At 40.1% G+C, this 13,990-nt stretch overlaps 1 protein-coding gene across 19 annotated transcripts in view; it reads right to left on the reverse strand.

Moving 5' to 3' along the window:
• Nucleotides 1-13,990, reverse strand: part of CASK (calcium/calmodulin dependent serine protein kinase) — a 358,135-nt gene that overhangs the window by 79,302 nt on the left and 264,843 nt on the right. For all 19 annotated transcript variants that reach the window (XM_045471860.1, XM_045471852.1, XM_045471865.1 and 16 more), the window contains one exon: nt 6,975-7,096. In XM_045471860.1, the coding sequence (XP_045327816.1) occupies nt 6,975-7,096 (122 nt within the window). The remainder of the gene's footprint in view (nt 1-6,974; nt 7,097-13,990) is intronic.

Genomic DNA, 13,990 nt, shown 5'->3' on the forward strand with positions numbered 1-13,990 from the left:
GGCTGTCAACACAGAGCCCGAAGTGGGGCTCGAACTCACAGACCGCGAGATCATGACCTGAGCCGAAGTCGGACGCTCAACTGACTGAGCCACCCAGGCACCCCTCATGGGGTAATTTTCTACTGACGCTAATACGTGGGTACGCTGATAGAAACAGGCACAGGAGTTTTGCCCATCCAGTCAGAAACAGTGGAATGAGAGACCCCTTTTCCCCAAGTGAGCAGCAGTGTGCTTCAGTCTCCAGGCCCCAGGAGGCAAAGTAGCACAAAGGTGACACCACTGGCCCGCCACCTGGCTGCTCTCATATTTGCTGAAGCTCATGCTTAAGACTAGAAGGGACCCTGAGAAGGTCCCAGTAGTTCAACTGCTGAAGGTGCTCAGAATATTCTAGACATTTAAGTCTAACTTGACTGGACTACAAATTCATGGGAAATTTAGCTTTGGCATTTCCTGACTGGTAATCTGTTTAAACATCCAAACTTAACAGTGTATCAACTTACTTCTCAAACCGCAAATTGCTGGAAAACATCAAATCACTGCAGAAGTTCCATTTTTTTCCCCCTTTAGGAAACTTTGGAGTTCTAAAAATATGCTGTTCCCAAATAGGACTACTAATTTAATATCATCTCAAAAAACCAAAATAGTAAATCAACAGTTGTAGTTTTCCAATGCTGGATAAAAAACCCTCTCTAACTCTCCCTAAACAGTAAAAAACTATAATAAAGATGTCAGTTATACAAAATATGCAGGATTCCAGACATGGATTTATTTCTAATGTAATATCTTAAAATACCAGTTAATCTATAATAAAAATCTACATATAAATCAACATAAAAAGTGCTAAATTAAGCTGCCACTGCAATGAGTTTTATTAATCTAATCAGAAATTGAACATAATTTTAGGACTTCCCACAAAAATAATCTTAATTAGGTGGGGCATCACATTTACTATGGAAACAGCAGTCTATAACGAATGTTAACAGCTGTTCAGAGGTATGACAGATGGTGGGTGAATGTTTAAAACTAGTTGTCAAAGTTTGGCAGAGAGAGATAAATGTGTCATTTAACAATGTTTTATGACATTGTTGACTTACAAAGTAAACATTTATTCTGTAATAGCAAAATTTCTACAAAAAATTGAGAAGACTGCGAATCACCAGCAAATAACACTTGCAAAAGGCTTTTTAACTGAAAAAAAAACTCTTGATTTTTCAGTCCAAAAACGCATCTGTCATCTGACAATCCAACGTATCACATACAAGTGGCAAGCCAAAACTAACTCAAAATATCATTAAGAGGCAGAAGTACACCCTAACACCAATTCCCAAGCAAGCTCACTGAAAGAATGATGGGGTAACATTTCATTATTTTATATTAAATCTGTGTAACTTACATTCACACCTGAAGAATCAATTCAGGGCAAAATCAGGTTTCCAGGTGGTACTGGGCAGACTACTCTCCCCTCAAAATTCATGTCTATGTGGAGCCTCACAACGTGACCTTATTTTGGAAATAGGGTCTTTGAAGATTTAATTAAGATGGGGTCATACTGGATTAGGACAGGCCCTAAATTCAATGACCGATGTCTTTTTTTTTTTTTTTAATTTTTTTTTTTTCAACGTTTATTTATTTTTGGGACAGAGAGAGACAGAGCATGAACGGGGGAGGGGCAGAGAGAGAGGGAGACACAGAATCGGAAACAGGCTCCAGGCTCTGAGCCATCAGCCCAGAGCCTGACGCGGGGCTCGAACTCACGGACCGCGAGATCGTGACCTGGCTGAAGTCGGACGCTTAACCGACTGCGCCACCCAGGCGCCCCAATGACCGGTGTCTTTATAAAAAGGTCATCACAGAGTCACAGGCACATAGAGAAAAATGCCATGGGCAGTCGGAGGCTGGGACTGGAGGGGTGCATCTACAAGCCAAGGAACCCCAGGGATTGTAGGCAACTACCAGAAGCTCAAAGAGGTATGGAAGGAGTCTTCCTTGAAGCTTTTGGAGGGAGCATGGCCCTGCTGATGGCTTGATTTAGGACTTCTGGCCTCCCAGACTGTTATTTGAAGCCACCCAGGTCGTGACACTTCGTTGTGGCAGCCTCAGCAAGCTCATACGTGTGCCAAAATACATTTTACTGAAACTGATCTGCATATTTTATACACAGAGCATCTCTGCACCGGTGCTTTTAATTTGTGAGAACAGACATATGGACCAAGCTAGACCAAACACCGTTCCTCGTCAAGCCTCTTTAGTTCTCCCCACAAAGTGAGGAGTAGTATATATGTGCCAGGTAGAACTGGTTGGGGAGCAAACATTTAGAAATTTCTGGATCGGTTTCTTTTTCTTTTTTTTCATTTCTCACTACAGATTAAACTAGAGGTGTTTTACTAGAGTTCAAATCATAACGCATTTCCCCTTTTAGTGCAACCACAGTATTTCTCCTTTTGTTTTAATATAAATTCTTTCAACACAACAGATGTTTTGTTTCCTCCAAATTCTAATAATATTTCTTTTGCATGTTCAGCTTACTATTTTAAAGGCATGACTAGGGGGTGCCTGGGTGGCTCAGCCGGTCAAGCGTCAGACTCTTGACTTCAGCTCAGGTCATGATCTTGTGGTTCTTGAGTTCGAGCCCCACATCTGGCTCTGTGCTGGCAGCGCAGAGCCTGCTTGGGATTCTGTCTCCCTCTCCCTGTCCTTCCCCTGCTTACTGTCTATCTCTCAAATAAACTTAAAAAAAAACAAAAGGCATGACTAGAAAAAATGAAGTCCTAGATGATCTTGTAGGAACTTAATCCTCTTTTTGTCAGCTTAAAAATTATGACCTCAAACTTAGCTGCTTAGAGTGTTGTTGAGTTAACAGGAATTATTTAAATAAAATAAAGATATTTTATAAAATGGCTCAGTGGGGTTAAGTGACAATCAATCCATGGGCCACAAAAGTATGCCACTAGGTGTCACTACTTGGAATCCTTAAAAATGGAATCAGTGTTGACTCTGTAAAACAACAATTCCCATCCAAGCACAGGCTATGGAACATTATTAGAAGGAAGAGCAATGAATGGTCAAAATTTGAAAAGCTTTTTCTCAAGGGTTGGTCATGCCACGTTCCTTTTTGCGTAAGCACTTAAGTGTTAAAAACGGTTTCAATGGTTAGACTTCTCTGTATGGCAGCTACTTGAAAACTTCATTGATTATATTACCGAAACACAGTCTGAGACAAGGGCTTAATGACCCATATTTATGGGCTGGAGATCATGAGGGCACATTCTAATGATGGCTCAGGTCATTCATGACAATTAAGCTTCTCATTGAAGGAGGAGCCAGTCTGGATCTTCAGAACCCAGCACTGCCCAGGGAATGGCCTTACAGTGAAGTCATTTCAGGGGGTTTTGAGATTCGTGTGTAGTGCTTGTCCGCAAAATCCTGCAGACATGGTGTCTTTTTACTGGTCAGTCCACTCGCTCCTTTTCAAATTGACATGCACTGACAGGGCAGGTGCTGATACTATACACACTTTCTTAACTTTATAATTCATAAGAATCCAAAGGAACTTTAAGTGTGTTTTTCCTCACGAAAATCGAGGAGTCTCTTCTGAAGCTGCTACAATGTCTACCCAAGAACGCAGCAGTTATTCAAAACACACGTTTTCAGTGAGGTCTGAAAAGCTTAGCACTGAGCAGTAAGTGGTGGCCTGGCTCAGTTCCAAAGTCCCGTTTGTGTCCGAGTATCTGCCCCTCCTTGTAGAAACTAGTGATGTCCTTGCATTTCCCCTGCAGTCTCCAGCTGGCTGTGCTCAGATGCTTTGTTACACTAGTCAGAAAAAAACCACCCTGAAAAACAGTTTGGGCCTCTCTGAGCCTTAAATGACAAAAAGCCCTTGATCTTTCAGATCCGTAGATCTTAGCAATGACCTAACCACTGACTACATTGAAATAAACCAAATCTCCATGCGTTGCTGCAGCTTCTTTCAAATATCCCACTTGTGGGGCACCTGGGTGGCTTAGTCAGTTAAAGCATCTGACCTCAGCTCAGGTCATGATCTCGTGGTTCATGGGTCCAAGCCCCACATCGGGCTCTGTGGTGACAGCTTAGAACCTGGAGCCTGCTTTGGGTTCTCTGTCTCTCTCTCTGCCCCTTCCTTGCTTGTGCTTTGTATCTCTGTCTCTCTCAAAAATAAATAAACATGAAAAAAAATCCCACTTGCTAGATCTAGTAAAGGGCAGAACTTCTGCAGGGAATTCACTATTGTGAAAACCTTCTGCATTGCAGGAAGCAATGATAGATGACAGGAGATATTTAGCCAATGAACAGAGGTCAAACTCTAATTGACATGACACAAAACAATAATGACAACTATGATGATGGTGACGATGAAGAAGAAAATGGAATGCTAAGCAGCGGTGGCAGCAATGTCAAGAGCACTCCACAAAACAGAATGCATTTCAAAGGCTTTCTGGTGCCCGAGGAAAGTGACAGTTATTTGTAATTAAACTTAATCTGACATGTCCTCAAATTACCTAAGGTAAATTATGCTAAAGAGAAGACCCATTTCTTTATCCTCCTGAGTACATTTCTTAGCTTTATTGGAGTACAATTGAGTAATATATTTAAAGTGTACAACGTGATATGATTCCCACAATCAAGTTAATCAACACATTCTTCACCTCACATATTAAACTTAAAAAAATGTTTACTTATTTACTTTGAGATAGAGAGAGACAGGGAGGGAGGGAGGGAGGGAGAGAGAGAGAGAGAGAGAGAGAATGAATATCCCCATAAGGCTCTGCACTATCAGCACAGAGCCCAACACGGGACTTGATCTCACGAACTGTGACATCATGACCTGAGCCGAAACCAAGAGTCACTTAACCAATTGAGCCACCCAGGAGCCCCTAACTTTTTTTTTCTTGTGAGAACACTTAAGTTCTACTCTCTTAGCAAATTTCATAATACAATACAGTCTATCAACTACAGTCACCATGTTATGCATCAGACTTTATTCATCATATAAGTGAAAGTCTGTACCCTTTTACCAACCTCTCTCCCATTTCCCACACCTCCACCCCAGCACGGGGCAACCATCATTCTGCATTTCTAGGAGTTTCACTTTTTTGTTTTAAAGATTCCATGTATAAGTGATACCATGCAGTATCTGTATTTCCCTGTCTGGCTTATTTTACTTAGTGCATGTTAAAACTATATTCCCCGGCTCTCTTGTAGCTAGGTAGGCATGTAACAAGTACTTGCCATTGAAATGTGGGCAAAAGTGATACAGCCCATTTCCAACCATGACTCTGCAAAATTCTCCATTTTTGTTCATCTGCTGCTGGGTGCAAATGATTCAGTGGAAGATTCCAAAACCCTGGGAGATAGCAGAACCACACAATGGAAGAGGCCTGGATCCCTGGATGACTGTGTGGCAGATATTCCCCACTCCCACCCCCAATCTACCTGCACTGGACTCTGATGTGAGCAAGAAATAAACTTTTATCCTGTTAAGGCACTCAAATTTTAGGATTGCGTGCTATGGCAGTCAGTCAGGCCTGATTAAGACAGACACTATGTAAAAAAGCCAAACTAATTTTTAAAATTTGGTAATTAATTTGATTTGACTGCATTTATGCAAAGAAGTAACTGTAGGTTACCTATGACTGCACTCAGCGTGAACTTGGAACGTATGCAACACTCATAGGCTTAGCTTTCCCAAACTGGTCCTCGTCAACTTGACAGGGCTGTGAATACAAGTTCTACACCCAAATTAGTTTCAGAAATGCTATTAGAGTCCCTCAGGTTTCTTTGCTACAGGGCATCTCAGAGCTGTTAATATACTAATATCCAGTGTGCCTGGGTGGCTCAGTCGTAAGTGTCTGACTTCAGCTCAGGTCATGACCTCACAGTTCGTGAGTTGCAGCCCTGCCTCGGGCCCTCTGCTGTCAGTGCGGAGCCCGCTTTGGATCCTCTGTCCCCCCCCTTCTCTGCCCCTCCCTTGCTCTCTGTCTGTCTCTCTCTCAAAAAAAAAAAAAAAAAAAACAAAACAAAAAACAAAACCAGTAAAAAAGTACTAATATCCACTGTGAACCTATATAAGCATAAAGAATGTAGCATTTCCCTAACTTACTTAATCGATAAATAATTTAACCAGTACATTTAAGATCTACCCCCTTCCCCCTCCATGGCAAGGCCAATCACTCTCTCCCAGAGCAATGTGCTATAGAATACATCCTGGGGAATGTTGCTTTAGAATAATTTGTGCCCTATGGTGGATTAATCAGCACCAAGAAGCGCTAGGCACCGCAAAGCAAGTAACATTCTTTTAATACGGAAGGTTTTTTGTGTAAAAAAAGACTAACACGTACTAGCAGACTAATATGTACTAAGAAAGTTTGCACTGCTGAAGGCAACCAAGTTATCTAAGAAAGGCATGTTACTTAAAATGTGACTGAAATAAAGGCAGATGTGAACTCCCAGCTTCTGATTTTTCTTTGTATCTCAATCTGCTGTCAGTGGAGCCTGTCGTATTTAATGATAGCATATATTCTTATGTTTTTAAGGAGAAGACTGAGTCCATAAAAACCAGCAATGTTAAATATGAAATGTGTGTGTGTGAATTAGTCCATTACACAGTATCTGGTTTACTTTTCTCTCTCTTATACTCATGCTTCAGGTATGATGTTTTAAAACATCTTTAGAGCAACAAAAAGTAAGCACAGCTAAGATCAGCAGATTCCCCTAAGAGAAACACACACACACACACACAACATACATACATAGACTTATATAAGTCTTTTCATGGTGACTTACCTTTGTACTATATATACTTTATTTCAGTTATGAATCTATAATGGATGATTTCCCACATTTCTCACAGACTGAAGGCAACTGAAAATGGACTGTTAGGATGGATGCCTGGAAATTCATGTAAAGTAAAAAAGGTATGCTAAAAATAAATAAATTAAAAAAAGAGATAGACTTACATCTAGTAGTGTGTGAAGATGCTGATCCTGGAAAACACTGTGTAGAAAATCTAAGTCCTTTTCACTGCAGTCTGTAAGTGCGTGAATTTCTTCCAAGCTGTCCAGCACCTGTGAGACTGCTCCTAAGGGAAACAAACAGGAAACAGCCAGTACAGAAAGTCAATGTCAAACCAACCTTTGTAACCCAGATCTTGCACTTCAGAACAATGTACCAACAAAAAGAACTTCAAAGGTTCATGTCTGTACTCAATAGTCTTCAATGAGCTTCATATTGCTTAAGGATAGAGTATTTTCAGTGAGTTTCTGTTTGCGACAATGTATTTGTGTGCTTCTCATTTTTCAAAGTATGTACATTGAAGCTGGTCTTACTTGCATTAAGGAAATGCATTAACTATAACTGAGTTACTGGAAGATCTGGGTGCAGCAAGTTATACATTAGGAAGAGGGTGTCCTTTCCTTGACCATATGATGTTTTAAAATATTACAGAAATAACACAGGCGAGCCTTTCTTACAGGTATATTCCATCAAGAACCGAAGGCAAAGCCAGCTGTAAATCTGAGGGACAAGCCTTCGACTAGGTGCTCCTGCTCAGTAAAACAAGCTTATTAGGATTTTTAAGGCTGAAACTTAAGTTAGTAAAAATCCCAATGCATCCTTTCTCCTTCCTTTCCATACAAAGTCAAGAGAATCAAGTTGTTCTCAATCTGTTAGGCCCTTTTTATTCAAAAGACAAAGACAAAGGCTGAGCATATTGACTGACACTTCCAAATACCTTATTAAATATTAGGGCAAATCATTTCTGCAGGGCAAAGGAAATGGTAGTGTGATCACTTTCTTTAAAATTCCTTCTTATAACCTGGAATCCAGAGAGGCTTCAGTAGGGAAAGATATATACTGGGGAGTAACAAAGTCACTTACACAGCCTCAAAGAAATGATTATTTTCCTCTGCAGACAGTATGCAGATACCTACTCCAGAGAAAGAACCCTAAGAGGCTAGCTTCACAACATTCGTGTACACAGTGTTTGAGAAATTCTAACAGTTAAGTGCCTCACTGCATATATAAGTCTTGGATCAGTTTTCAACCAGTGGCGATTTTGCCCCCCATGGGGACATCTGGTAGTCTGGAGACATTTCTGTTGTCACAACTATGGCGGTGGTAGGGAGACAGTTTGTGCTATTATCATCTACTGCGTAGAGGCCTGGGATGCTATTAAACATCCTACGATACTCAGGACAGCCCTTCATGAGAAAGAAGTATTATGCAGCCCAAAATGTCAGTAGTGCTGAGGGTGAGAAATTCTGCTTTAGATCATGATAAAAAGTCTTGAATCTTTCTGTTCTGGAATTCTATGCTGTTTCTAATTACTTTTGGCCTTGGACCTCATCCAATTGCACGCACTTATTGGTGAGAATGTAAATTAGTATCACTTTCCCAGGAAGCAATGTGGTAACATATTTCAAAGAGCCTTAAAAATGCTTTTGTACTTGGACTTAGTAATTCCATTTCCAAAAAAACTACCTTAAGGAAAAAAATAGGAAAATGCAAAAAAGATTTATGAATGAGGATATTTATCATAGAAAATATCAAATAATTCAGAATGATCAAATAAAGTATAGAACATCCACAGAATGCAATATATAGCCACATGGAAATTACTTTGAAGAATTTAAAGACATAGAGAAATCCTCAATGATCTGAAATTCAAGAAAGCAGAATGCAAAACCACAAAAACTTGCATATTCCCGACTATGACTGAAAAAAATACATATACAGCTCAGGAAAAAAACAGAATGAAATACACCAAAAGTGTAACACCACTGATCTTTACTTTCCTATTTATACTTCATTCTGTTCTTGTCCATATGTTCCAAGTTTTCTACAATGGAAAAAAGTTGCTATCTAAGCAACTGCTTTTTGCAGTATGATTTAATTATGGTAAAGACTTGGGGTGTAAGCCACAAATCAAGTGGTTATCCACGTGGAAATTACTGTGGGTATTTTTTTTTTTTTTTACAAATTTGACTTTTTGAGATAATTGTAGATTCATGTGCAGTTGTAAGAAATAATAAAGAGAGATCTCATGTACCCTTTACCCGGTTCCCCCAAATGAGAACATCTTGCAAAACTGCCACACAACATCACAACTGCGACAATGACACTGACAGTCAAGCTACAGTGCATTTTCATCACCAAAGGGACCCTTCATTTTGCCCTTCTACAGCCACTCTCATTTCCTCCTATCCTATCCCTTCCCAACCCCTGGTGACTAACTAACCTGTTCTCCATTTCTGTAATTTTCTCATTTTGAGGATGCTATATAAATGGAACCATATGGTATGCAATCTTTTGAGATTGGCTTTCTTGACCCAGCATAGATCTCTGGAGATTCATGCAGGTTGCTGTGTGTATCAATAGTTTAATTCTTTTTATTGTTGGGCAGTATTCTGCTGCATGGATGTACCACAGTTTGACCATTTGCCTATTGAAGGGACTGTGTGTGGATACTTTTAAATTTTGAACGATTATGCCTACGAGTCTCTTGGTATTCTTCAACTAAAAGCACTGAGGGGGTATCAAGGAGGATAAAAAAAAGGTACAAGGCACAAATCAGTCCTCATTTCCCTTGCTGTTTCTGAAAAGGCATTAACCAAATCCATTTCCTTCTACCTGTTCTTCTCAGACCTTTACTTTGTTCTGAGTAGGGGGAAAAAAAAAAACAACTCTGGAAATTAGTTCAAAGGCAGCTCTCTCATCATCCCTTACTGAAAGCCTTGTAAAACAAGAGATGATATGAAGGAATTAGTTCCAAATGTCCCACTGAGCCCCTGACCCCTGCACATCGTCAATAGCAGAGTTCAAGGATACCAGGTTTATGAAGTTACTAAAGCCAGTTCTAAACTTCCGGACTCACCAAACTGCAATAACAAAAATACCAACGAAATGTTTGTATACTAAAAAAATTCAACAGATACCACAGAAACCTAATTATCACTTTCATTCAGTTATCTTAGTGGAATCTTACCTAGTTTCTACTGTTTCCGCCAGTATCATTTATGCAGATACATCATCTAGGTGGCAGTTTATTAATACTCTAAGATTAAAATAAAAGAACCTTAAGGTGCCTGTGTGGCTCAGCTGGATAGGCATTTGACTTCAGCTCAGGTCATGATCTCACAGTTTGTGGGCTCGAGCCCCGCGTCAGGCTCTGTGCTGACAGCTCAGATCCTGGAGCCTGCTTCGGATTGTGTGTCTCCCTCTCTCTCTGCACCTCCCTCTACTTGTGCTCTGTCTCTTTCTGTCTCTCAAAAATGAATAAACGTTATAAAAAATATTCAAAATACATGGGACACTTGGGTGGCTCAGTTGGTTAAGTGTCCGACTTTGGCTCATGGCATGATCTCGCAGTTCACGAGTTTGAGCCCCATATCGGTTTCTGTGCTGACAGCTCGGACCCTGGAACCTGCTTTGGATTGTGTGTCTCCCTCTCTCTCTGCCCCTCCCCTGCTCACGCTGTCAAAAACAAATAAAGAAATTTAAAAAAATAAAATAAAACAACCTTTTATCTAGTGAATACCAAGAGGGCAAGTCTAACCACTGGGAAGCAATTCTGGCTGTACCAGACCAGGGCTGTATCACTTGTTGGTCTGTGAACTCCCAGGCTTCCATGTAATATCTGTTTGGGTTACCTTATGTGTGCACTCGTTCACTCTTTTGTGCTGTCAGGTCCTTAAAGTAGGTCTACATTTGATTCATTTTAGAACACCCACAAAGTATGCACTGAATTAAGTTCTAAAGAAACAAAATAATAACAGCGGCTCCCAATTCTTGAGTGTCTATTCTGTGCTGGGCACATCTTCAGGACAAGGCAGTAAGGTAGATATATATTACCTGACCTTTCTAGATGGGGAACAGAGGTTCAGAGAAGTCGAGGAAGTGGGAGAACCACGATTCAACCCCAGTATGTCTGGCTCTGAAGTCTATGTTCTTCCTGACTTACTACATGAATTGGCTGTATGTGGAGACATAGGAGAAATGTCAACAAGATGTCAACAAGAAGCTACGTGTGGTTTATGCATGGATATGGAGGCTAGAAAAGAACCTGAACCCTATCAGGTTGGAAAATAACCAAACCCTTTAGTGAACATTCCTACTTCTTGCCAGGTACTAGGTGGGAACTTCTGAGAAAACAGGTATGATTCCTGGCCTTGAGGAAGGGGCTCTCAGGCTAGTGTGTTAAGCAGGCATACTATACCCTGAAGTAAATGATCTACAAGAGGAAAAAACAAAGTGTCACAGAAATAGGCTGCCTCGCGAGACCCTGGGACAAACTTAGAGAGGAGGTGGATGAACAGGAATTCAACACCTCCACCTGGGGTCTAATGTGCTCTGATGGATGAAGAGGATGCTTTGCTGGAAAGCACAAAAGCACAAAAGTATTGTTAGCCTGTGTTTCCAGTAGGCAACACCGACTGGGTCAACAGGTCTATTTAACCTCCTTGGATCTTGTCACCTTTTCTGAACTGATTTATATAGTCTTATCCTGTACCCAAATATGGTTCACTTTGGGGCTTTTCAATCACAAAAAGAAGCATTTCCATAGCTGTACTCAAGCTGCCTAATGCAGTTTCTGTAAAATGTCCCAAATTTTAAGTTCCTGAAATTAGGCAGGAAAATTACACTTTTTATTTCATTTCTCCTTTATCTTTTCACATTGAATAAATGCATAGTTTTGGTCTAACCTCAAAATCTTTCTTTACCCTTGATCATTGTAACACTTTCCACTGATCTCTCTCTCTCTTTCCACTGATATCTTTCTTTCTTTGGGTATGACCACCAGAACCACAGAAACACATTCTTCACCTAATATATACGTACAACTGATATCTGCAGTTCAACACCAAGCCCATCTAAATGTCCCATAATTTTTCAATTCATTATAAGATATATAGGTATACAAAGATACTTCTGGGCTTTTCCACTGCTATTTGTTTTGAACATTGAGGCAGTAGTAATAATTAACACAACACAACATAACACAGCGTGCGCGCGCGCGCACACACACACACACACACACACACACACACAGAGGTTCTTAACTGCTACTGGTATTTATTTTGTGGATTAATCCTGTCATATCTGAAAGAACTATTCACTTTCCTCAAACACTGAAAAATATGTTTTTTCCCCCTATAAAACCTTTGAATAAACTTGTAACTGCCTTGAAAAAATTCAGTCGCTAAATAGCACGAGTTCACCTCAGGGGGCAATATATTTAATGGCAGGACTGTAGGTATTCTATTCACTTTTGTATTCCAGGCTGAGCTTTGTTAGAGGGCTTTGCACAAAAAGACACAATGAAATGCGTTTGATTAAAATTATTTTTTTCTGAGTAAATTCTGAAGAATTAAAAATCAAGCATTATAATGCAATACCTAAGCACAGAAAACAGCTTATTTTACAGCGCAGTTTCTTTGAAGTCATAATAAAATTATTTTGCTACTTATGTTTGTGTAAGTTTATAATTTCCAAAGTGCTTTTATTTATTTATTTTTATCAAAATTTTTTTTCAATATTTATTTTTGAGAGACAGAGACAGAGCATGAGTCGAGGAGGAGCAAAGAGAGCGAGGGAGACACAGAGTCCATAGCAGGCTCCAGGCTTTGAGCTGTCAGCACAGAGCCCGACGCGTAGCTTGAACCCATGAACCGTGAGATCATGACCTGAGCCAAAGTTGGATGCTTAACCGACTGAGACACCCAGACACCCCTCCAAAGTGCTTTTATAGTCATTACCTTATGTGATTCCACAGTAACCCTGTCCTGTGGGCAAGTGTTTTTTTTTTTATTTAATTTTTTTTAATGTTTATTTACTCTTGAGAGAGAGACAGAGCGTGAGTGGGGGAGGGGCAGAGAGAGAGGGAAACAGAATCGGAAGCAGGCTCCAGGCTGTCAGCACATAGCCCAACATGGGGCCTAAACTCACAGCTGTGAGTGAGATCATGACCCGAAATGAAGTTGGACGCTTTACCGACTGAGCCATTCAGGTGCTGCAAGGTAAGTGTTTTTATACTTGGAAAATTGGAGGCTCACCAGGGTCAAATGGCCACAGCAGTGAGCAGAAGAGCAAGTCCCAAAAGTCAGGTCTGTGACACTTCGTCATTCTACTACAGATGGACTCCACCTGAAATCATGTTTCACTCTCAGCAACACGTCTGAATAATTTGCACTTGGTCATGAGAGGATGTCCAATTTCTATCCTTTCTTTAATCTCAATTTATTTCCCATATAAGGCTTATTTTTGTAGGCCTTAGTCCAAAACTTTCACAATGATAAATTAGAAGGAAACAAAGCCCTGCCTTCAGGTGAATATTTTATTTTCTGCCCAATTCATATGGTGATCAAGTATGTATCTAAAAATTAGGTTGATACGAGCACCTGTTGGCTCCGTTGGTTGAGTGTCTGACTCCCGATTTTGGCTCAGATCATGATTTCACGGTTCACGGGATTGAGCCCTGTGTCAGTCTGTGCTTGGGATTCTCTTTCTCCCTCTCTCTCTGTCCCTCTCCTGATCGCGGGTGCGTGTGCTCACTCTCTCTCAAAATAAATAAACATTAAAAAAAATTAGGTTGATAATTATACACTTTAACTTTGAACATTTCTGCTTTTTCTAAGAACCATACTATGCAAACAAGTTTTGCAAAGGTTTTCTGCTACTATTAAGAAATAATAACCAAAAAGCATAAACTTGTCAACTGTTTTAAAAATGTTTTCAGTCTATTTCTTTAAAGAGGAATATGCTTTTAAGGTCAATAAAAACTTTGAGTCCAGAACAACTGCATCACAAGATTAGAAAAGTCTCATGAAAAAGTTGAGTAGAAATAATTTGAAAGCAAGAGAGAAAAATAAACAGAATGTTTAAGCTAAAAATTCTCAGTCTCAAAGTGGGCTGAGTCTGTCTTCTTAAAATTCTTTCCCCCTATGTTTTACGATGAAAAATTTCAAACAAATACCAA

The sequence above is a fragment of the Leopardus geoffroyi genome, chromosome X (genome assembly GCF_018350155.1).
Source record: "Leopardus geoffroyi isolate Oge1 chromosome X, O.geoffroyi_Oge1_pat1.0, whole genome shotgun sequence".
Classification (NCBI taxonomy): Eukaryota; Metazoa; Chordata; class Mammalia; order Carnivora; family Felidae; genus Leopardus; species Leopardus geoffroyi.